At 35.4% G+C, this 26,562-nt stretch overlaps 1 protein-coding gene across 1 annotated transcript in view; it reads left to right on the forward strand.

Moving 5' to 3' along the window:
* slco5a1 (solute carrier organic anion transporter family member 5A1) overlaps positions 1 to 26,562 on the forward strand; it is a 74,868-nt gene that overhangs the window by 32,855 nt on the left and 15,451 nt on the right. The window contains exons 5-6 of the mRNA XM_084747692.1: positions 5,009 to 5,173; positions 10,413 to 10,611. Of these exons, the coding sequence (XP_084603818.1) occupies positions 5,009 to 5,173; positions 10,413 to 10,611 (364 nt within the window). The remainder of the gene's footprint in view (positions 1 to 5,008; positions 5,174 to 10,412; positions 10,612 to 26,562) is intronic.

The raw sequence follows: 26,562 nt of genomic DNA on the forward strand, positions 1-26,562 counted from the left end.
TCTTCCTACTCCTTCTTTCTTTGACGTCAGACAGGCTTTTCCAACTGGAAACTGCCCATTTACAAGCATAGGTGAAATCAAAAATTCTACCTAGCAGAACTTAAGAGTTGCTGGTCTACCACTCCTTTGATCTGTTAGTTTGTGTGACTTCTGTGTTTTAAAAGGACAGTTCAAATTCACCAAGGTCACACAACAACGCAAACAAACTGACAGATTGAGGCAGCAGTAGACCTCCTTTGTTCTGTGAGGTAAAATTACTGATTTTACCCACAGAGTTTGGTTAATGAGGAGAGAGTGACATTTGGCTTATGTTACGTCAGTGTTTCGACAGAAAAGGCTGTCTGACAGCAAGGTAAAGCGGTGAAAATATTCTAAATACAGCATTCACTCAAACTGATATTGGTTTTAAGTGTCTACAAGCTGTTTTGATGCTGACCCTGTCCACAGCAGTACATGTCTTAGCTTCTGTGCTGGTACTCCTCTCTGCCTCTCCGTTAGGTATGTGCTGACCTCCATCTACTGTAGGTAATACACTGACAATCGAGCACTGCATACAACCCCTCATCAAATAATTAAAATGATCCCTTTAAGTACTGTTCGTTTTTGACATCATCAAATAAATCATACATTTTTCAATTAGAATAAAAGTAATCATGATAATTGAATAATTCATTAATAATACGGTTCCTTTGTCCTCTCTGAGACAGATGCACCAGGAATCTCCTGGTTTTCCCTGGGAGAGCCCCCTGGTTAAGCTGGATCCTGCTCCAGTGTTTCCCAGTTTCCTCTTGTTTGACTTTTTTTCTTTCTCTCTCAGTCAGACAGTTCCCTCTCTCTCACTCTCAAATGAGCTCTCAGGGGACCTCAGTCACGTTTCCACACACAGGAGTAGACAGACTCTGCAGCAGAGCGGGACTGTGGCACACATATTTGCTCTCTCACTCTTTATTATGTGCAAAATAACAATAAAATGAACTCTAACATGTATTTAAATGGGTGCATACTCATAGATTCATGCTTTTGTGCATTCCTCAGAGCAGTCCAGACAGGATTTAGCGCTGGAGAGCAGATAACACATACTGTACTGTAAGCATGAATGCATTATAGCTTTCTCAGCCCAGTAGTACAGCAGCTCTCCTGCTGTTTTACTTGTCCCAGCAGGATGTTTTGAGCTGTTGTGCAAACTATGGCCAATTTTGCAGACTTGGGCACTTCAATGTTTGTGGATATGTAATGTGTTTTGGTGCTGTGCCTGTGTGTGTCCTTCTATTGAGGTGTGTGTGTTTGTCTATAGTACAAAATCAGCATTTTCTGTGAAAGATATGCTGCACTGAAGTGCATTTTTTTTGCCCTTCAGATCACCAACAAACACTGAAAAATGCCAACACTGAATATTTTCAGTAATACACGTCACAGGGACGCACTCTTGATTATGGAATTTTTCAGACCTTGGTCAACTGCGTTTGCAAGCAATTCTTGGATTTTGCATTTCATGGAGTTTTAGCTACTATAGATGAATAACTGCAGCCACATACTTTATGTCACAATCATATTTTAAAAGCTGATAACTTGCCTGACAGGATTTAAAATACAGATACAGTCATCTATATTTATACTCTGAAGCAGGACAAAATTAGTTTTACAGGAGCAATATGAAAGAACTTTGAAAATGACTTGAAAAAATATTTGTTCATATAAAACTTGCTTTTCCTTTTAGCTTTAATGATAAATATCATCACAGGCTGGTATGATATTGAGACGTTGCAGTATTCGATGTATTGTTCATGCACGCCATTGCTGCTGAGTAACTGTACTTCTATTAGACCCACCAATACTTAGATTTTTACTAGTTTCATGCATTCAAACACCACTTGTACTGTATCAGCATCATTTACAGATACTACAGTTAATATACTATTATCACCTGTCTCCACTCAGAAAGAAATGTTTTGCAAAAAGCTGAGGGATGAAACAATTTGACAGAGTCATCATGTAAATTTTCACAAAATAGCCAGTGTGGCAACTATTGCGAACCAGTGGTCTGTCTGATTGAGAGAGCAGCTGCTGTAGACGTCAACAGGACCTCGCCATCTGTCCCCCTCCAGACAAGATTACCTCCCAGCTCCACAGGAATGAAATAATTAGCGTCACCATTCTATTCGTACCTTTTGATCTGAGATAACACTGACAGATGCTAACATTTCCCCACCTAGTACAAGATTAGTTGAATTAGTGCTGAGACGTCTATCCCCAAATCATGGCACTGCACCACCCAGTGAGGCTCTTAATAACCTTCCTATAAAAGGCAATAATAATCCACTTTACATACTTCCTGCCCTTTTCTTGTGTCCTTTCTTTGCTTTAAGGCATGTGTGTGAAGCACATGAGACAGTAGAAACCCCCATGATAGCCTTATGACTGTAAAGTCATAATGTTTGCCTTCGGCCAAGGGCTTAAAACATTCTGGACACACAGAACAAAATCAGATGCCAGTTTGTGCTTGAATAGAGAAAAGCTTAATGTTTTAAAGTCTGACTTTTGTTCCCTTGACAGATAATACAGTGAGAGAAAAAAACAGTCCACACAGAAAGAACAAAGACGGAGGTAAAATGATAAAATCTTGAAAGGATCTTAATAAATGCTTCCTTTGGATGCTGTCCCCCTCCATCTTTCATCCCACAGATGGTGAAGGTCAAGGATTGACAGCACACCATTTTTCTGACTGGAATCAGCACCAAAAGTTCAAATTAATTTGAATAGAGAAGCTTTTTAAGCTTCTTTAAGTTACTGATCATTATTTTTGATGGAGGGACCTTTACTGGCCTTTGGGGTTTCAGCTGCATGAAAAAGCAAAGGGAAACTCTCTCTTTGGTTTCCCGTCTCCTTTTGTCTTTCACTTCACAAACTATGAATCTTTTTACTAGTGGTCTTTATTTATTTTTTTCTTTTTGTTACATATTTGTTTTGGGGGTTGTGGTCATGGATGTAAGAGAGGCAAGAAAATAAACCAGACATCTGGGTCGTTCTCAGGACATTCTAACCAGCCCAATTCAAAAAGTCTGAACTATCCCTTTAATGTAGAGAAACAGCATCTTGAATCTGAGCTCCCAGTGGATTGCGGAGATCCTCATTCTGTCAAACCTGCTCCTGAAATCTGTTTCCTCGGTGTTGGTGAGATGAAGGCACTCATATGTTCCACTGACCCTGAGAACAGGGTTTCCTGTAGTCTTGTGTATCTGGCAAGGACATTTAAAGCAAACTTTTCAAATGCGCGAGGCTAGACACCTCATAGCTTTTTTTCACCCAGTGTTAATACTGCTGCAGTTGTTCTGATTAGCTTGGCAGACCTGCAGGTTTTATATAACCGGGTAAGCCACTCTCTCCCAAAATCCAAGATTACTTTTTATTGGATAACATTTTGTCTACGTGCCACAGTGCATGATGACATGTCTGAATGGTAGACGGCTGGGTTTCTAACATACTGTATTTGGCACAATATATTGATGGCATATATGTCCTTGGGGCACCCGTGGACACAGGTTAGAAATTGTACAAGGGGTATAATTTTTAGTGGAAAAGGCCAATGGTAAATGAAATTTTTTTCTCTTTCCGAAATGCCAATTATTCATCTGATCTTACCTGTGAGATCATTAATATGAGCAAAGATAACCTAATATTGCTTTTTACATAACTTCAGACAATTCCAAATACATAAAATGGTCTGATCTAAGGCAGTTATTCTTTTCTGACTTGGGGGGGAAATAGGGAAAAATATAAAATTTCCCAATTTTGTATCTCTCAACAGTTTTTAACTAAATAAGACACATTTAGGCTATTCTATGTGATCTCCATTTGATAACTAATGTAAGATTTTTTCACTTACTTTTACTGAGCCTCCCATGAAACCCCATAAAACTAATGATCTGTTGATCTTTACAAATCAAGATACAATGGTATAACAATGGCATAGTTGACAATGCTAAAAATATGATAAATTGAAAAATCGTGTTGTGACCTTAAAATTGAAAAATCAAATTAAAGCATGGATATGAAGAATCATGACATGCCTAATAAATAGCACTAGAGGAAAAATATGTGTTTTTTTTGGTGAACTGTCCTTTTAAGGGTGCTAGGAAACATCTTATGAAGATGGTTTATGGACAGTGTGCTAGTGTCATGATTTTGGAGATAGTCGTTAGACAGAGACGTTTGAGTTGCCATGACAGCGAGCATCTGCCCTGCTGATGCGCCTGTGAGTAAGAGACTGAAGCCCTATTAGCTCCTGTTTTGGAAAGTGATTCTGCACTACATCTCCTCTGATGGAGGGAAAGCGACAAAGTTAAAACAATCTCATTCTGCCTAGTAACAATAATGTACTTACAGTTGGACTTCATGAGCTTTGAGTGGCAGGATGAAAGGGCATTCTGCATCATGTCAACCAAATCACATGGACACTGTCCTCGAGTTAGACGTGAAGGGCACGCTTGCCCTTGTTATGATGAACCAAGGATGACGGCATTCAGGCTGCATTTGCAGAGCTTGGTTTGTTTTTGGGCTCGCAGCAGAGATGCACATGATCTACATACTTTCATTGTACAGCAAACTTGCTGCAAGCTATATGAGTTTCTTAAAGCGTGACGGGGTTTCAGGCTACAACGAGCATCTGTGTGTTTGTGTATCAGTGTTTGCTCTTGCAGTGTGGCGTGAAACAAGGATACTTATCCAGCTGTAATGAGAATGTGAGAGTGTGTTTCCGAGACATTTAAAGATGGTGTTAACTTCAGCCTATTATTACCTAAGGTTATTATTACATAAGGTTTATTTGGGTTACAGATACAGCGTTCTCTGTCTTCTCTCAATTACAGCTTTCCAGTAATCATTCTTCTTCTGATGATTCCTTGGAGCTCAGTTTGTGTGGGAGTGAGAGGCAAATTAAGAGACTGATCGTGTGTTAATTACAGCACCACCCATAATGAAGCGCTCCGTCTTGTCTTGTTCCCCTCCACAGACCTCCCTAAGGCAGCGCTGAGGATCCTCAGCAATATGACCTTCCTGTTCGTCAGCCTGTCCTACACGGCAGAGTGCGCCATCGTCACTGCATTCATCACCTTCATTCCCAAGTTTATAGAGTCACAGTTTGGTATCCCCGCCTCCAACGCCAGCATATATACTGGTAAGTGTTTCTTTGGACCAGAAATATTCATAACTTGTCATCTGAATGACCGTGGACACTGTCCCATGTGGGACGCCATCAAGGGGAGCCAAGAGTATAATGACGGATTCTAGGGATGTGCAATGTAGGGTTTTTGCAAATATCCGATATGCTGATGTTCTCAACTCATTTTGCTCAATTACAGATGCTGATATCGAATATATGCACATATTCTCCCCTTATTGCGGAAAGCATCTTTTCTGTAGTAGAATTAACATATTATTAGGCCTATCATTATACACACGTTGTTCCAAATGTACACATTTACTGGGCAAATTAAGAAAACTACTGCTGTCAAGTTTTTTTTTTTGCTGATTCCTGTTTGTTTTTCATAAATTCATCATAATGATTGGGATGACGCCTCTTAAGATTGGCAAGTAAAGCAATTATTCCAAGCAGCAACTTTCTATTTGTTTCAGACACTTCAAAAAGCCTCCACACCGCAGACAGACCCACATCAGGTGTTATATTATGTCCCTGTTATATCAGCAGAAATGTTCATTTTAGGCCAATATCAGGGCTGCATAGTTAATAGCAGTATTAGCGAAACTGCAGTATGGCCAAGTGCAATATCCAAACTGCAGAACCCTGCAACTTTTTTGATAACCGACAAATGTGACAACGCAGCATTATAATGTACTATAAGTACTGTAGTACTGCAGAGATGCTCAGGCCTAAAAATCTCATCCTCCAGATGTAACAAATAATATGTTTGTTTGTTACAGACCCCAAGAAAGGACACAATATTTCATTTTATAGCCTTTATGGGCTGATGACGTGCCAATATTATTGTGCACTTTGGACTCTTTACAATATGTTCTGAGCAATAATGTGAAATAAAATTTTGCATTGAAAATGATGCAGTAGGACATGATGGTATATAGTCTGCCCATGTGGAAGAAGATACACACATACTTGTAACTACAATGCAAAAAAAACATTTTGGTAACTTCATCAAATTTTCAACATGACTTCTTCAGGGTATTGGCAAGTATACTTTGAAGAAGACTTTCATGTTGAAATGGTTAATTGCTGCAGTATTTTTTGCATCGTGGTCACGAGTGTGTGATAATCTTCCTCCACACCTGTAGTCTTTCATGGTTGGCACCTCTCTCATCACTGGTGTGCCGTCCTCCTTCCTACTCATCCATATAGCTACCTGCAAAAGAGAGAAGTGAGGTAAATGAAAAATTAAAACAACTAGGACTGCAACTGATTAACTTAGTGATTCATCTTTATGATATATTTTTTGTTTTATTTTAAATTGTGAAATATCATAAAATAGTAAAATAAAAATGACCATTATAGTTTCCCAAAGCCAAACTTCGGTGTCTGACCAACTGTCCAGAACCCAGAGATATTTAATTTCCAATTACGTGAAATGGAGAAAAGTGCAAGTTCTCACATTTCAGAAGCATCTGCATTTTTGCTTGATTCAGGACTTAGCTGTCATTAAAATTGTTGACGATTTATTGTCTGTCAAGAGACTAATTGATTTCTCAAGTAGCACAACTATGGGAGGAAAATCTCAGCAATCGATTAGGATAAATGGACCAATTGAGGACAAGAGAAAATTACATCTTCCTCCTCTGGCAGCTCTGCCATGACTTTTTTCAGCTGTGAGAAAGAAATGTTGGACGTCTTTAGCAGGAGAAATAGTGTGTTTATTTGCCTATAAAGCAGTCATTTGATAGGTTAATCGAACTGTCCCTGGAAAGATCTAAAAACTATTAGATCAGTGAGGCAAAACTGCCCTGCGAAGAGACAATTAGAATTTATTGCCCTAGTCAGTAGCACTGAGTTGTATCTAACAGTTACAAAAAAGCAAATATGTTATTACTGTGAGACTTAAAAAAAAAAAAAAACATGTAAAAAATTTGTGCAAAACACACAATACAAGCTTTTCTATTGCAGTAAAAAGCCATTTATTCTCCAGTATGTTTTTCTTTGTGTTTATTCTGTGCCTCCTGATCAGAATGACAAATGATCCATCACCACCTAATATATGCACCATTAGTGTGAACCAGTTTAAGCTCACATTTGTTCTCACCTCTCCACGTCACGTGCACTCAGTGATTCACAGTCGGAGGGCAGCGCTATGAGTCATGGACTCTTACTGACTTTCATTCACTGATAAGCTTCCATTACATCTCCTGACTGTAACAACCACGTCTCTGTTGACTGCGGGAGACGCATTCATCATAACTTGGTCACATGCACACACACACACACACACACACACACAGACTCTCCCCTCAGCTCTGGCTGTAATTTATGTAGTTATGTAGAGTGTACAAAGAGCACCAGTCTGGTCCTTCAGTCGCATCTGAGCCAGTGGTGCTAATACACAACTAATCAGTTATCAGGATCATTACAGCAAGGAGTGATTGAAACCTCAATTATGCTTTGAAATCAAAAATGTGTGTGTCCAAGTATTCTGCTGGCTAACATATGGTCATCTTTAGACACACACACACATAGAGTACCATTGCCTCATCTCATCTGCCTGTTGCCAGGATACAAGGGGTAAGGGCAAACGGGTGGTGCAGTTGCCATGGCTACCCAAATGATGCCAAGCTTCTGGGATGTGATGATTGTTGGAGGAGAGGAGAGGAGAAGGAGGAGGAGAGGGCACTCCTGTTGATGGGAGCACAGTGCTTCCTCAGGCAGCCAGATGGACTGACCAACTGTGACATTTCCCTGATGATTGGGAGGGATTGTTTTTTATGAGTGACCAGAAGAGTAAACAGGCATTTTTGCATGTGTAAATTAATAATTCATGATGTTTTGACTGGAGCTGTAACGATTAGCAGATTGAAAGAAAATTAGCAGCCAACTATTTTAATAATCGTTTGTCATTTTTTTTTAAACAAAAACATTAAACATTTGTTGCTTCTAGCTTCTTAAATGAAACATTTGCAGCTTTTCTGTTTTTTAGTTATGATTGTAAAAAAGAGTCTCTGGGTTTTTGGACTATTGGTTGGACAACAGAATCAATTTGAAGACCTTGCTTAGGGCTCTGAGACTTTGTGATTACCTTTTGTTTGTAAAAAATTTTTGGACATTTTATAGACAAAGCAATTCATTCATAAAGTGTGAAAATAATGAAAATAATTGCCCTAGTTTTGATAACTAGTAGTACAATAAAAGTAAGGCTATTTTATCAGACGGAAAGATTGTTTCCTCTGTTCTCAAGTATCCAAAAAAATCAGTTAACGCAGGTTTGACAAATCTGGGTATTTGACCAACCAGTATGTAGAATAGAAATAAATGCATTTTGTTTCTGTCAGCACAAACAGTTCTTTGCTGGAACTAAAAGAAGGAGAATTCGGTTCCTAGGATTAGTAGTGATAGCTACAATGGCTGACAAGTTCAAAGAAAAAAAAATTGTTTTGCCAAAATGATCTGTAGGAAGTTAACCATAAAAAACAAGATGGCAATGCAGAAACCATGTCAAAATGAGGTAAATTCAAGTCTTGCAAATTACCACCTCGATGATTGTGTATCATGCCCGGTTAAAGAGACGCCATTGCTACATGCTCATTAGATGTTGCTACCAAAATAGCGCTGTAACTTATCACACACGCCTCCCTCAGCTGCACTTTCCTCCATGCTGCTGTTGCTGCTCTCTGACTTTTTTTTCCCCTACTTGGTGTCTCTCTTAATCGCAGCCTCTGTTCCTTTCACATACTTTTCTCCACGTATCTGCTGTACAGGCCACAGTTGACAATTGTAAGCAGTGTTAATGTTGGTCATGAGAGTCACAGCTTCTTTGATGTAGGATCTCTGCAGTAGATTAACACTGACATGCACACATTTATCAAATAACTAGGGGAAAAAGTAACTCTGCAAAGCTGTTAATCCAGATAAAATATGTGTAAATCATTCATGTGGCATTTAACACCACAGCACAGTCTGTGTGTGTCTGTATGTCACTGTGATATGATATCTGGTTTGGCCGTGCACATGTTTAATCCTGCAGAAAGCACAAGGTTTTAGCACAGAAACATGCACTTACAGGATAATATTATGCTACAGCTGTCTGTGGGCGAGCTCTTAAAAATTCTCTTGTAAAATGATTAAATAAGGATTTCCAGAGTTCTATTCCCTGAATCAGAGAACACATACAAGCATGAATCAAATACTGTTCTAATGTATCAGAGATAGATGTCAGTAAAATGTCAGTCAGGCTAACAGTTAGCTAGCTAGCTAGGGTTATCCCTCATTTTACAAACATTACATGCGTTATTCTCTTTACAGCAAATGTCTCATAAAAGAACTTGCTACAGTTATTAGAGGCTGAGAAACTTTCTGTCTGAAAATGAAAAATAGTTTTGTGTGTTTAATTTAATGTTGGTATATATATGATCAGTGTATTTTCCTGAAACGGGGTGAACATTCAGGGGTGCCATGTGTGTACCAAGACATGATAGTGTTCAGTGTAGAGACACTTTTTTCTCTGTCTCTGGCCCTCTCTCTTGGTCTCACACACACACACACACACACACACACACACACACACACACACAGAGAAGATGAAGCCAGATGACATTTCTGTGTACTTGGATCACTTCTCTGTTGATCCTCTATCTTTGACGACCCTCCGCCCCCACTGACTGACCCTGTCTTGCTCGTTACGCGGGCCGCGTGTGCCTCTGGCTGAGCTCGAGGACTGCCATGTGCAGCCTCCGTGGGCCTTAAGTCCTGCATGATGACACTTCCCACCCGGTCCATTCTGCCAGCCGCCAGCTTTGCCTTTCTTCATGCTGTCAATTAGAAAGACTCTGGTGGACTGAGAGCACGTGCCGCAGCCTGGAATGACTCACTGGCGGGCGGCCCGTAGCGTAGCCTGGTCACATTGATACACCAAAGCCTTTTCTGGTCTCTTTTTTAATCTTTTGAAGTTATTTATTCTTGGTTAAAGAGATTGACGTTTCTGTTTTAAGCAACCATGTCTAACAAGACATCATACAATCTTTTATGTAAAAGCATGACACGTTCATGTCAGCGTGTCTGATTAAAATACTGTAGATCAGCTGCTCATTGCAAGTAGTCAGTCATGCTTTACAGTAATTAATTCGGTGTTAACATTTTTTCACGACACAAATTAGCTGCTCTATTTCTGTGCTGTTTGCAACACATCTGAAGTTCTTCCTCAATCTCACCCGCTCTTTTTTTTTTCCTCTGATCTCTCTCACAGGTGTGATCATCGTACCCAGCGCCGGGGTGGGCATCGTGTTGGGGGGCTACATCATCAAGAAGCTGAAGCTCGGCGCCAGGGAGTCGGCCAAGTTGGCTATGATCTGCAGCGGGGTGTCTCTGCTGTGCTTCTCCACGCTCTTCATAGTGGGCTGTGAGAGCATCAATTTAGGAGGCATCAACATCCCCTACACCACTGGGTAAGGAGATCCTGCGTGAGCACATGCAAATGTTTGCTTCCTGCATTAGTATTAGTGTGTGTGGTATTTGCTTTTTTTAACTTAATTGCCATTGTCACCAACTAACAGGCAATTAACACTGTAAGGCAAAACCACCTTGAGATTGGGCTTCACATTCATACATGCACATATAGAATAGATGAAATAACACCGTACAGATGTAGAACATCCCACATCTACCTATACCTACAAAAATTATACATAAAAAAAATAAAGTACCTCGCTAAGTGAAAATAAATACCTGGTGTTCCTCTTTAAAAAGCAGGCAGTTGTAGCTGGACATATATTTTCTTCCCTCATATAGACATTTTTGACTTTTTCTAACCATTGAACAATTTTGGGAGGGTTGGGCTTTATCGGATTAATGGTAGTTACTTTTCTTGTAATACAGATGTTCAGGTGATATTCCCAATAACAAGAACTAAGGAAACCAAGGAAATTTTCTCCATTTCTTCTTTGATATTTTCCTCAAATGTTTGTATTTTTTGGGCAGTCCCAAAACATGAGCATGGTCGCCAATCATATCACAGTTTCTCCAGCAATCAAATTCTTTCCATAGCTTGCTTCCAACCCCCTGTGACATCTAGACCATATGTTTTCCCATGCATCATCTTCCTCTGTTGTATTCAGCTGCAGTTCCCATTGTCCTTTGATATGTGCAGATGTGGTTTTTGCTGCTTAAGCTCTTTTTCCACGATAATGTACAATATAAATCATATTGAATATGGTACTTGGGAGCCAGGTATACATCTGTGTCTAAACTACAGTTTCCCTTAGTCTGCATATGAAATAATATGTGAAATTCTCACACTGGAGGAGGCTTGTGGGCCTGGGATGCTGTCACCGCTCCCATCATCCTCATGTGTTGTGGCGTTGTGTTGGAGTGCGAATGACTAATTAGCAACACTGGCATCTGCTCTCGTGGCTCCAGTGAATCACTCTGCCACCTCTATTTCTGAGGCTGCCGCTCGACACCACATCAGCAGCAGCCAGGCTGCAGAGTTAACAAACAGTCATCGTATGTGTCAGGCCCTGCGGACAGAAATACAGTGTGTGTCTGTTGGCACACACGTCTGTGAACACACTCAGACGCAGAGAGGCACCACTCGCAGAGTCACCTTGAATGATGCACTATAGACATATTGAACATCTACTATAGTAATTTCCTGTTTCATCATACTGCACATTGCTAACTGTCATAGACCAAAAATCAGCACTTTTAATTGAAAGAAGTTTAGGATAAATTAAACCTCTTAAACTCTGTGGATGTCCACGACCCCCAGTGACTCTCTTTCAGTGGCTAGAGTTTCTTTCATTACACTGAATTATGCCTCCTCGTCTCCTCTCTCTTCCCTCGATGTGGAAGTCGTTCCCTGTCCGCCATTATGAACAGTCTTCCAATTCCTTAGGTGCCCATAAATGCACCTGGAAGGGATGAGGAGCTCAGGGCGGCGATATGCCGATGTATCCTACGCTGAAGTCTTTTATCAAGAGGCTTGATGTTGACTGGACAGTTTCGGCGATTGTCATCCTGCATTACAAGACCAGTGCAAGGAAATCAAAGTCCAGTGACCGACAGAAGTTTCTGCAACGCTTTAATGCTTCTGATGTGAATATTTACGGTCTTTGGTTCCACAAAAAGCTCACAAAGAAATAACTGATTAGAAGGATTATTAGTATTATTAGACCATCCAACTGCGCCATCTCAGAAGTTCGCTAAAAACCGAACACACAAAACTGCTAAACCTCTGTGAAATTTACTTTTCACATAACCACGTTAATCAAAGTGATTATTTGCCAAACAGTCAGTGTGCCCTTTAAAGCCCCATAGCTGACCCATTAATAACTGTAGTCTTTGTTTAAGCCGGTGTTTATAGAGAGGTCAGTAAGACGTGTGAGCCAGTGGGGCTCCTCATTATGAACAGTCCTGGTCACTAGTCACTGCTAGCACCCACATGAGGAATGTGGAGCCCGAGCCCACCCTTTGTGTCACTGGTTGGTTCTCACACACCAGTCTAGACGTAGCTGGAGACGATGTGACAAAAAAGTATGAGACAAACTCCAAATATCTTGAACCTTTTTAGGGCCAGTAAGCACATTAATGTTATGTAATTTTCTTGAATATCTGGAAAATGATTAAAATTTTCAAAATCCAATGATCATTGTTTCCCCTATTACAATTTAAGACCTCAGAATTTGTTTTCGCGTTCAGCGTCTGTAGTACTAAACCACATTAAGCCACTGGCTCTCTTTGGTTGTGTGTTTGGGTTTTTACGGGATGCAGCCTGTACACAGTGACACAACATCTGGAGGGTTCAGTGAAGGCCAGGGGTTTAGTCTGGGAGGGAAGAAAAGGACATGTGCAATCAGTGCAGTGAGACTGCGACTTCAGCAGGGCTGACGCCTTTTTATGTGCATGTAAACACACACACACACACACACACACACACACACACACACACACACTCTCTCTCTCTCTCACACACACTCCCTGTCTCCCTCACACACAGCGTCTGGAATGTGACACTGTTATGTCAGGACAGGCCCAAATGTGCTTCCTCTGCTACAACCAATATGAAAATGAGGATGATTATCACTTTGTGGTCTTGTGAAAAATGATGGTCCACTGGTTTCAAGAAGTAGAATAAAATAACGGCAGCTTTTTCTAGGTTGAAAGGTTTTCATTTGTTGTTTTAAAATAAATGTCTTTTGACTATTGGCAATGTATACAAGACGAATAATCATCTTAAGATATTATGTCAATTATGTTTGGTAACGCTCAGAGACCAGCAGCTACAACTGTAATCTAACTCAATTTCCCCCTGGGATAATTAAGTATTTCTGTTTCTAAAATCAAAATAAAGACAAATATGAAGTAGGGTCCTCCATCTAAATACAACCCCAGTTCCAAAAATAGTTTGCACAACTTTTAAAACGAAAATAAAAACAGGCTGCAACAATTTGCACTATATTCAGTCAAATACGGAACAAAGACAAGGTATTTAATGTTCATACTGATAGACTTTGTTTTCTGTAAATATATACTCGTTTTGAATTTGATGCCTGCAACATGATCATCGCTGTCTCTGTCCACAACACTCAGTCATCATTTTGTAACTGAGGACTGAGTTTTTAAAGTGAAAATTTCTTTCCATTCGTGTTTGATGTACGTCTTCAGTTGCTAAATAGTCCGCTGTGTCCGTTGTTGTATTATGTGTTTCATAATGTGTCAGAGACAGGCCAGTCCAGTGTCTGAACTCTTACAGAATGTGTCTCGGCGTTGTCTTGCTAAAATAATCAGGGACGTCTCTGAAAAAGATGTCATCTGGATGGCAGCATATGTTGCTCCAAAACCTGTATGTGCCTTTCAGCATTAACCCTCTATGGTACACATTATGATGCCAGTGAGGGAAAAAATGTTTGGAGTGTTTTTATGTCTCAAAATAGACTAAATAAACATAATCTGAAGAAATTTTATTTTTATTTTTATTTTTGGAAGTTTTTGGGGTTCGTTGCCTGTAGGCAACATTGTACCATAATGGTGCATAAGTGAAAAAGAACGTTCCTTTTCCAATTTGAACATTGTTTATTTCATAAACATATGCAAAAATATTCAATAACATCAAGAAGTCACAATTCATTTTAAATTTTAAATTAAAAAGAATTATAAAAAGAATTTATATATATATGTATGTATGTATGTATGGTCGTATGTATGTATGGTCATATGTATGTATGTATGTATGGTCATATGTATGTATGTATGTATGTATGGTCATATGTATGTATGTATATATGCTCATATGTATGTATGGTCATATGTATGTATGTATGTATGTATGTATGGTCACATGTATGTATGTATGCATGGTCATATGTATGTATGTATGTATGTATGCATGTATGCTCATATATTTGTATGTATGTATGTATGTATGTATGCATGGTCATATATATGACCATATGTATGTGTGTATGTATGTGTATATGTATGTATGGTCATATGTATGCATGTATGATCATAAGTATGTATGTATGTATGGTCATATGTATGTATGTATGTATGCATGGTCATATGTATATATGGTCATGTATGTATGTATGTATGTATGTATGGTCATATGTATGTATGTTTGTATACATGGTCATATGTTTGGCCATATGTATGAATGTATGCTCATATGTATGTATGCTCATTTCAATCAGGAGAGACTAAGAGTAAAAGAGAAATGGTCATATGTATGTATGTATGTATATATTCTCATATGTATGTATGCTCATATGTATGTATGTATGTATGTATGGTCACATGTATGTATGTATGCATGGTCATATGTATGTATGTATGTATGTATGTATGTATGTATGTATGCATGTATGCTCATATGTATGTATGTATGTATGTATGTATGTATGCATGGTCATATGTATGACCATATGTATGTATATATGTGTGTATATACGTATGGTCATATGAATGTATGCATGGTCATATGAATGTATGCATGGTCATATGAATGTATGCATGGTTGTATGTATGTATGTATGTATGTATGTATGTATGTATGTATGGTCATATGTATGTATGTATGTATGGTCATAAGTATGTATGCATGTATGTATGTATGTATGTATGTATGGTCATATGTATGTATGTATGCATGGTCATATGTATGTATGTATGGTCATATGTATGTATGTATGGTCATATGTATGTATGTATGTATGGTCATAAGTATGTATGCATGTATGTATGTATGTATGTATGGTCATATGTATGTATGTATGCATGGTCATATGTATGTATGTATGCTCATATGTATGTATGTATGTATGTATGTATGCTCATATGTATGTATGCTCATATGTATGTATGTATGTATGTATGTATGTATGTATGCTCATATGTATGTATGCATGGTCACATGTATGTATGTATGTATGTATGTATGTATGTATGTATGTATGTATGCATGTATAGTCATATGTATGTATGTATGTACGTATGTATGTATGGTCATATCCCTCTATGGTACACATTATGATGCCAGTGAGGGAAATGTGTTTTTATGTCTCAAAATAGACTAAATAAACATAATCTGAAGAAATTTTATTTTTATTTTTGGAAGTTTTTGGGGTTCGTTGCCTGTAGGCAACATTGTACCATAATGGTGCATAAGTGAAAAAGAACGTTCCTTTTCCAATTTGAACATTGTTTATTTCATAAACATATGCAAAAATATTCAATAACATCAAGAAGTCACAATTCATTTTAAATTTTAAATTAAAAAGAATTATAAAAAAGAATTTATATATATATGTATGTATGTATGTATGTATGTATGGTCATATATATGTATGTATGTATGTATGTATGTATGTATGGTCATATATATGTATGTATGTATGTATGTATGTATGTATTAATGGTCATATGTATGTATGTATGCTCATATGTATGCATGCATGGTCAAATGTATGTATGTATGCTCATATGTATGTATGCTCATATGTATGTATGCTCATATGTATGTATGCTCATATGTATGTATGTATGTATGTATGTATTTATTTATGCTCATATGTATGTATGTATGTATGCTCATATGTATGTATGTGTATGTATGTATGTACGGTCATATGTATGTATGTATGTATGCTCATATGTATGTATGTATGTATGTATGTATGTATGTATGGTCACATGTATGTATGTATGCATGGTCATATGTATGTATGTATATATGCATGTATACTCATATGTATGTGTGTGTGTATGTATGTATGGTCATATGAATGTATGCATGGTCATATGTATGTATGTATGTATGGTCATATGTATGCATGTATGGTCATAAGTATGTATGTATGTATGTATGTATGTATGGTCATATGTATGTATGTTTGTATGCATGGTCATATGTTTGGCCATATGTATGAATGTATGCTCATATGTATGTATGCTCATATGTATGTATGCTCATATGTATGTATGTATGTATGTATGTATTTATTTATGCTCATATGTATGTATGTATGCTCATATGTATGTATGTGTATGTATGTATGTACGGTCATATGTATGTATGTATGTATGTATGTATGTATGGTCATATCCCTCTATGGTACACATTATGATGCCAGTGAGGGAAATGTGTTTTTATGTCTCAAAATAGACTAAATCAACATAATCTGAAGAAATTTTATTTTTATTTTTATTTTTGGAAGTTTTTGGGGTTCGTTGCCTGTAGGCAACATTGTACCATAATGGTGCATTAGTGAAAAAGAACGTTCCTTTTCCAATTTGAACATTGTTTATTTCATAAACATATGCAAAAATATTCAATAACATCAAGAAGTCACAATTCATTTTAAATTTTAAATTAAAAAGAATTATAAAAAGAATTTTTATATATATATATATGTATGTATGTATGTATGGTCATATGTATGTATGTATGTATGTATGGTCATATGTATGTATGTATGTATGTATGTATGTTTGTTTGTATGTATGGTCATATGTATGTATGTATGCTCATATGTATGTATGCATGGTCATATGTATGTATGCATGGTCATATGTATGTATGTATGCTCATATGTATGTATGCATGGTCATATGTATGTATGTATGTATTCTCATATGTATGTATGTATGTATGTATGTATGTATGGTCATATGTATGTATGTATATATGCTCATATGTATGTATGCTCATATGTATGTATGTATGTATGTATGTATGTATGTATGTATGGTCGTATGTATGTATGTATGTATGTATGCATGGTCATGTGTATGTATGTATGTATTAATGTATGCATGTATGCTCATATATATGTATGTATGTATGTATGCATGGTCATATATATGACCATATGTATGTATGTATGTATGTGTATATGTATGTATGGTCATATGAATGTATGCATGGTCATATGTATGTATGGTCATATGTATGCATGTATGATCATAAGTATGTATGTATGTATGGTCATATGTATGTATGTATGTATGCATGGTCATATGTATATATGGTCGTGTATGTATGCATGTATGTATGGTCATATGTATGTATGTTTGTATGCATGGTCATATGTTTGGCCATATGTATGAATGTATGCTCATATGTATGTATGCTCATATGTATGTATGTATGTATTTATTTATGCTCATATGTATGTATGTATGTATGTATGCTCATATGTATGTATGTACGGTCATATGTATGTATGTATGTATGCTCATATGTATGTATGTATGGTCACATGTATGTATGTATGCATGGTCATATGTATGTATGTATGTGTGCATGTATGCTCATATGTATGTGTGTGTGTATGTATGTATGGTCATATGAATGTATGCATGGTCATATGTATGTATGTATGTATGGTCATATGTATGCATGTATGTATGTATGTATGTATGGTCATATGTATGTATGTATGTATGCTCATATGTATATATGCATGGTCATATGTATGTATGTATGCTCATATGTATGTATGCATGGTCATATGTATGTATGTATTCTCATATGTATGTATGTATGTATGGTCATATGTATGTATGTATATATGCTCATATGTATGTATGGTCATATGTATGTATGTATGTATGTATGTATGGTCACATGTATGTATGTATGTATGCATGGTCATATGTATGTATGTATGTATGTATGCATGTATGCTTATATGTATGTATGTATGTATGTATGCATGGTCATATATATGACCATATGTATGTATGTATGTATGTGTATATGTATGTATGGTCATATGAATGTATGCATGGTCATATGTATGTATGGTCATATGTATGCATGTATGATCATAAGTATGTATGTATGGTCATATGTATGTATGTATGTATGCATGGTCATATGTATATATGGTCATGTATGTATGTATGTATGTATGTATGGTCATATGTATGTATGTTTGTATGCATGGTCATATGTTTGGCCATATGTATGAATGTATGCTAATATGTATGTATGCTCATTTCAATCAGGAGAGACGAAGAGTAAAAGAGAAATGGTCATATGTATGTATGTATGTATATATTCTCATATGTATGTATGCTCATATTTATGTATGTGTGTATGTATGTATGGTCACATGTATGTATGTATGCATGGTCATATGTATGTATGTATGTATGTATGCATGTATGCTCATATGTATGTATGTATGTATGCATGGTCATATGTATGACCATATGTATGTATATATGTGTGTATATACGTATGGTCATATGAATGTATGCATGGTCATATGAATGTATGCATGGTCGTATGTATGTATGTATGTATGTATGTATGTATGTATGGTCATATGTATGCATGTATGGTCATAAGTATGTATGCATGTTTGTATGTATGGTCATATGTATGTATGTATGCATGGTCATATGTATGTATGTATGTATGCTCATATGTATGTATGTATGTATGTATGTGTATGTATGTATGTATGCTCATATGTATGTATGCATGGTCACATGTATGTATGTATGTATGTATGTATGTATGTATGTATGCATGTATAGTCATATGTATGTATGTATGTATGTATGTATGTATGGTCATATCCCTCTATGGTACACATTATGATGCCAGTGAGGGAAATGTGTTTTTATGTCTCAAAATAGACTAAATAAACATAATCTGAAGAATTTTTATTTTTATTTTTGGAAGTTTTTGGGGTTCGTTGCCTGTAGGCACATTGTACCATAATGGTGCATAAGTGAAAAAGAACGTTCCTTTTCCAATTTGAACATTGTTTATTTCATAAACATATGCAAAAATATTCAATAACATCAAGAAGTCACAATTCATTTCAAATTTTAAATTAAAAAGAATTATAAAAAGAATTTATATATGTATGTATGTATGGTCGTATGTATGTATGGTCATATGTATGTATGTATGTATGGTCGTATGTATGTATGTATGGTCATATGTATGTATGTATATATGCTCATATGTATGTATGGTCATATGTATGTATGTATGTATGTATGTATGGTCACATGTATGTATGTATGTATGCATGGCCATATGTATGTATGTATGCATGTATGCTCATATGTATGTATGTATGTATGTATGTATGCATGGTCATATATATGACCATATGTATGTGTGTATGTATGTGTATATGTATGTATGGTCATATGAATGTATGCATGGTCATATGTATGTATGGTCATATGTATGCATGTATGACCATATGTATGTATGTATGTGTGTATATACGTATGGTCATATGAATGTATGCATGGTCATATGAATGTATGTATGTATGTATGTATGTATGTATGGTCATATGTATGTATGTATGTATGTATGGTCATATGTATGCATGTATGATCATAAGTATGTATGCATGTATGTATGTATGTATGTATGTATGGTCATATGTATGTATGTATGCATGGTCATATGTATGTATGTATGCTCATATGTATGTATGTATGTATGTATGTATGTATGGTCATATATATGTACAGTATGTATGTATGTATTAATGGTCATATGTATGTATGCTCATATGTATGCATGCATGGTCATATGTATGTATGTATGCTCATATGTATGTATGCATGGTCATATGTATGTATGTATTCTCATGTATGTATGTATGTATGTATGTATGGTCATATGTATGTATGTATGTATGTATATATGCTCATATGTATGTATGCTCATATGTATGTATGTATGTGTGTATGTATTTATGGTCATATGAATGTATGCATGGTCATATGTATGTATGGTCATATGTATGTATGTATGTATGGTCATATGTATGCATGTATGGTCGTATGTATGTATGTATGTATGTATGTATGTATGTATGTATGTATGTATGGTCATATGTATGTATGTATGCATGTATGGTCATATCCCTCTATGGTACACATTATGATGCCAGTGAGGGAAATGTGTTTTTATGTCTCAAAATAGACTAAATAAACATAATCTGAAGAAATTTTATTTTTATTTTTATTTTTATTTTTGGAAGTTTTTGGGGTTCGTTGCCTGTAGGCAACATTGTACCATAATGGTGCATAAGTGAAAAAGAACGTTCCTTTTCCAATTTGAACATTGTTTATTTCATAAACATATGCAAAAATATTCAATAACATCAAGAAGTCACAATTCATTTAAAATTTTAAATTAAAAAGAATTATAAAAAGAATTTGTATATATATGTATATATGTATGTATGTATGTATGGTCATATATATATATGTATGTATGTATGTATGTATGTATGTATGGTCATATGTATGTATGTATGTATGTATGGTAATATGTATGTATGTATGCTCATATGTATGTATGCATGGTTATATGTATGTATGTATGCTCATATGTATGTATGCATGGTCATATGTATGTATTCTCATATGTATGTGTTTATGTATGTATGTATGGTCATATGTATGTATATATGCTCATATGTATGTATGCTCATATGTATGTATGTATGTATGGTCACATGTATGCATGGTCATATGTATGTATGTATGTATGCATGTATGCTCATATGTATGTATGTGTGTATGTATGTATGGTCATATGAATGTATGCATGGTCATATGTATGTATGGTCATATGTATGTATGTATGTATGTATGGTCATATGTATGCATGTATGGTCATAAGTATGTATGTATGTATGTATGTATGGTCATATGTATGTATGTTTGTATGCATGGTCATATGTTTGGCCATATGTATGAATGTATGCTCATATGTATGTATGCTCATATGTATGTACGTATGTATGTATGTATGTATGCTCATATGTATGTATGCTCATATGTATGTATGTATGTATGTATGAATGCTCATATGTATGTATGTATGTATGTATTTATTTATCCTCATATGTATGTATGTATGTATGTATGCTCATATGTATGTATGTATGTATGCTCATATGTATGTATGTGTATGTATGTATGTACGGTCATATGTATGTATGTATGTATGTATGTATGTATGTATGTATGTATGGTCATATCCCTCTATGGTACACATTATGATGCCAGTGGGGGAAATGTGTTTTTATGTCTCAAAATAGACTAAATAAACATAATCTGAAGAAATTTTATTTTTATTTTTGGAAGTTTTTGGGGTTCGTTGCCTGTAGGCAACATTGTACCATAATGGTGCATAAGTGAAAAAGAACGTTCCTTTTCCAATTTGAACATTGTTTATTTCATAAACATATGCAAAAATATTCAATAACATCAAGAAGTCACAATTCATTTTAAATTTTAAATTAAAAAGAATTATAAATAGAATTTATATATATATGTATGTATGTATGTATGTATGTATGTATGTATGTATGTATGTATGTATGGTCATATGTATGTATGTATATATGCTCATATGTATGTATGGTCATATGTATGTATGTCTGTATGTATGTATGGTCACATGTATGCATGGTCATATGTATGTATGTGTATGTATGCATGTATGCTCATATATATGTATGTATGTATGTATGTATGCATGGTCATATATATGACCATATGTATGTATGTATGTATGTGAATGTATGTATGGTCATATGAATGTATGCATGGTCATATGTATGTATGGTCATATGTATGCATGTATGATCATAAGTATGTATGTATGTATGGTCATATGTATGTATGTATGTATGTATGTATGGTCATATGTATGTATGTATGTATGCTCATATGTATGTATGCATGGTCATATGTATGTATGTATGCTCATATGTATGTATGCATGGTCATATGTATGTATGTATTCTCATATGTATGTATGTATGTATGGTCATATGTATGTATGTATATATGCTCATATGTATGTATGGTCATATGTATGTATGTCTGTATGTATGTATGGTCACATGTATGCATGGTCATATGTATGTATGTGTATGTATGCATGTATGCTCATATATATGTATGTATGTATGTATGTATGCATGGTCATATATATGACCATATGTATGTATGTATGTATGTGAATGTATGTATGGTCATATGAATGTATGCATGGTCATATGTATGTATGGTCATATGTATGCATGTATGATCATAAGTATGTATGTATGTATGGTCATATGTATGTATGTATGTAAGTATGCATGGTCATATGTATATATGGTCGTGTATGTATGTATGTATGTATGGTCATATGTATGTATGTTTGTATGCATGGTCATATGTTTGGCCATATGTATGAATGTATGCTCATATGTATGTATGCTCATTTCAATCAGGAGAGAATAAGAGTAAAAGAGAAATGTTTTATTGGCACATGCATGATATATGAAACATGAACAGTCTTTGGCGGTTAGACCCCAATGAGGTGAAACAATATGTATATATAAATGGGGGTGATGAAGCTGTAGTGAAGAGAACCCCCCCGGGGTCTAGACACTGGTGGTGGTGGTGATGATGAGGTGCAAAGCAGCAGACACTGGTGGTGAGGTGAAGTGGCTCTGGACTCCTGCTGCCTGGACCTGAAGGCTGGAGGAGAGGGCGTCAGGGAGGATCGAGGTGAACATCTTCTGCTACCTGGGTCCAGTGACTGGAGGAGAGAGGGGTGGAGGAGGGTCACGCGATTGACTGAATGACAACTGATGGAGCAAAGACAGAGGCGATTTAAAGATTTGGCAGCAGCAAATTGACTGGCTATCGCGACCGTGGCAAAATCTGAATGGATGGTAAAGACGAAGGTGAACGCCCACAAACAGCTGATTAGAGGGAATAGGAGGAGAGAGGCGGAGTAGAGGAAAGTTGTGAATGAATGCAGCGTAATAGAAGGTCTTCCTGATTGAACTTACGCTGAGCTACATATGTATGTACGTATGTATGTATGTATGTATGTATATATGTATGCATGTATGGTCATATGTATGTATGTATGTATGCTCATATGTATGTATGTATGTATGTATGTGTATGTATGTATGTACGGTCATATGTATGTATGTATGTATGTATGTATGGTCATATCCCTCTATGGTACACATTATGATGCCAGTGAGGGAAATGTGTTTTTATGTCTCAAAATAGACTAAATAAACATAATCTGAAGAAATTTTATTTTTATTTTTATTTTTGGAAAAGGAACGTTCTTTTTCACTTATGCACCATTATGGTACAATGTTGCCTACAGGGAACGAACCCCAAAAACTTCAAAAACTTCCAAACTTATGACCATACATGCGTACATGTGACCATACTTACATACATACATACATACATACATACATATGACCATACATACATATGACCATACATACATTCATATGACCATACATACATACACACATACATACATACATATGACCATGCATACATACATACATACATGTGACCATACATACATACATACATATGAGCATACATACATATGAGCATATATACATACATACATATGACCATACATATACATACATATGAGAATACATACATACATATGACCATGCATATATACATATGAGCATACATACATACATATGACTATTCATACATACATGTGAGCATACATACATACATATGACCATACATACATACATACATACATACATACATATATATGACCATACATACATACATACATATACATATAAATTCTTTTTATAATTCTTTTTAATTTAAAATTTAAAATGAATTGTGACTTCTTGATGTTATTGAATATTTTTGCATATGTTTATGAAATAAACAATGTTCAAATTGGAAAAGGAACGTTCTTTTTCACTTATGCACCATTATGGTACAATGTTGCCTACAGGCAACGAACCCCAATAACTTCCAAAAATAAAAATAAAAATAAAATTTCTTCAGATTATGTTTATTTAGTCTATTTTGAGACATAAAAACACATTTCCCCCGCTGGCATCATAATGTGTACCATACAGGGATATGACCATACATACATACATACATACATACATACATACATACATACGTACATATGACCGTACATACATACATACACATACATACATATGACCATACATACATACATACACATACATACATATGAACATACATACATACATACGTACATATGACCATAAATGCATACATACATGCATACATACATACATATGAGCATACATACATACATACATATGAGCATACATACATACATACATATGAGCATACATACATACATACATATGAGCATAAATACATACATACATACATACATACATATGAGCATACATACATACATACATATGAGCATACATACATACATACATATGATCATACATGCATACATACATACATACATACATACATACATACATACATACATACATACATTCATACATATGGCCAAACATATGACCATGCATACAAACATACATACATATGACCATACATACATATGACCATACATACATACATACATACATTCATACATATGGCCAAACATATGACCATGCATACAAACATACATACATATGACCATACATACATATGACCATACATACATACTTACTTACTTATGACCATACATGCATACATATGACCATGCATACATTCATATGACCATACATACATACATACACACACACACACACACACACATACATACATACATATGGTCATACATATGACCATGCATACATACATACATACATACATACATATGAGCATACATGCATACATACATACGTACATACATACATACATACATACATATGACCATGCATACATACATACATGTGACCATACATACATATGAGCATACATACATATGAGCATATATACATACATACATATGAGCATACATACATACATACATAAATACATACATATGACCATACATACATACATATGAGCATACATACATACATATGACCATGCATACATACATATGACCATACATACATACATATTACCATACATACATATATACATACATACAAACATACATACATATATACATACATATATACATATATATATAAATTCTTTTTATAATTCTTTTTAATTTAAAATTTAAAATGAATTGTGACTTCTTGATGTAATTGAATATTTTTGCATATGTTTATGAAATATTCAATGTTCAAATTGGAAAAGGAACGTTCTTTTTCACTTATGCACCATTATGGTACATTGTTGCCTACAGGCAACGAACCCCAAAAACTTCCAAAAATAAAAATAAAATAAAATTTCTTCAGATTATGTTTATTTAGTCTATTTTGAGACATAAAAACACATTTCCCCCACTGGCATCATAATGTGTACCATAGAGGGATATGACCATAAATACATACATACATACATACATACATACATACATACATATGACCGTACATACATACATACACATACATACATACATATGAGCATACATACATACATACATACATATGACCATAAATGCATACATACATACATAAATACATACATACATATGAACATACATACATACATACATACATACATATGAACATACATACATACATACATACATACATATGAACATACATACATACATACATACATACATACATACATACATACATACATACATATGAGCACACATACATACATACATATGAGCATACATACATACATACATACGGACATACATATGAGCATACATACATACATACATATGACCATGCATGCATACATATATACATACATACATACATACATATGAGCATAAATACATACATACATACATATGAGCATAAATACATACATATATACATACATATGAGCATAAATACATACATACATATGAGCATAAATACATACATACATACATATGAGCATACATACATACATATATACATACATACATACATACATACATACATACATACATACATATGAGCATACATACATACATACATACATACATACATGCA

The sequence above is a fragment of the Lutjanus erythropterus genome, chromosome 21, assembly GCF_056507025.1.
Source record: "Lutjanus erythropterus isolate fLutEry1 chromosome 21, fLutEry1.hap2, whole genome shotgun sequence".
Taxonomy (NCBI): domain Eukaryota; kingdom Metazoa; phylum Chordata; class Actinopteri; order Lutjaniformes; family Lutjanidae; genus Lutjanus; species Lutjanus erythropterus.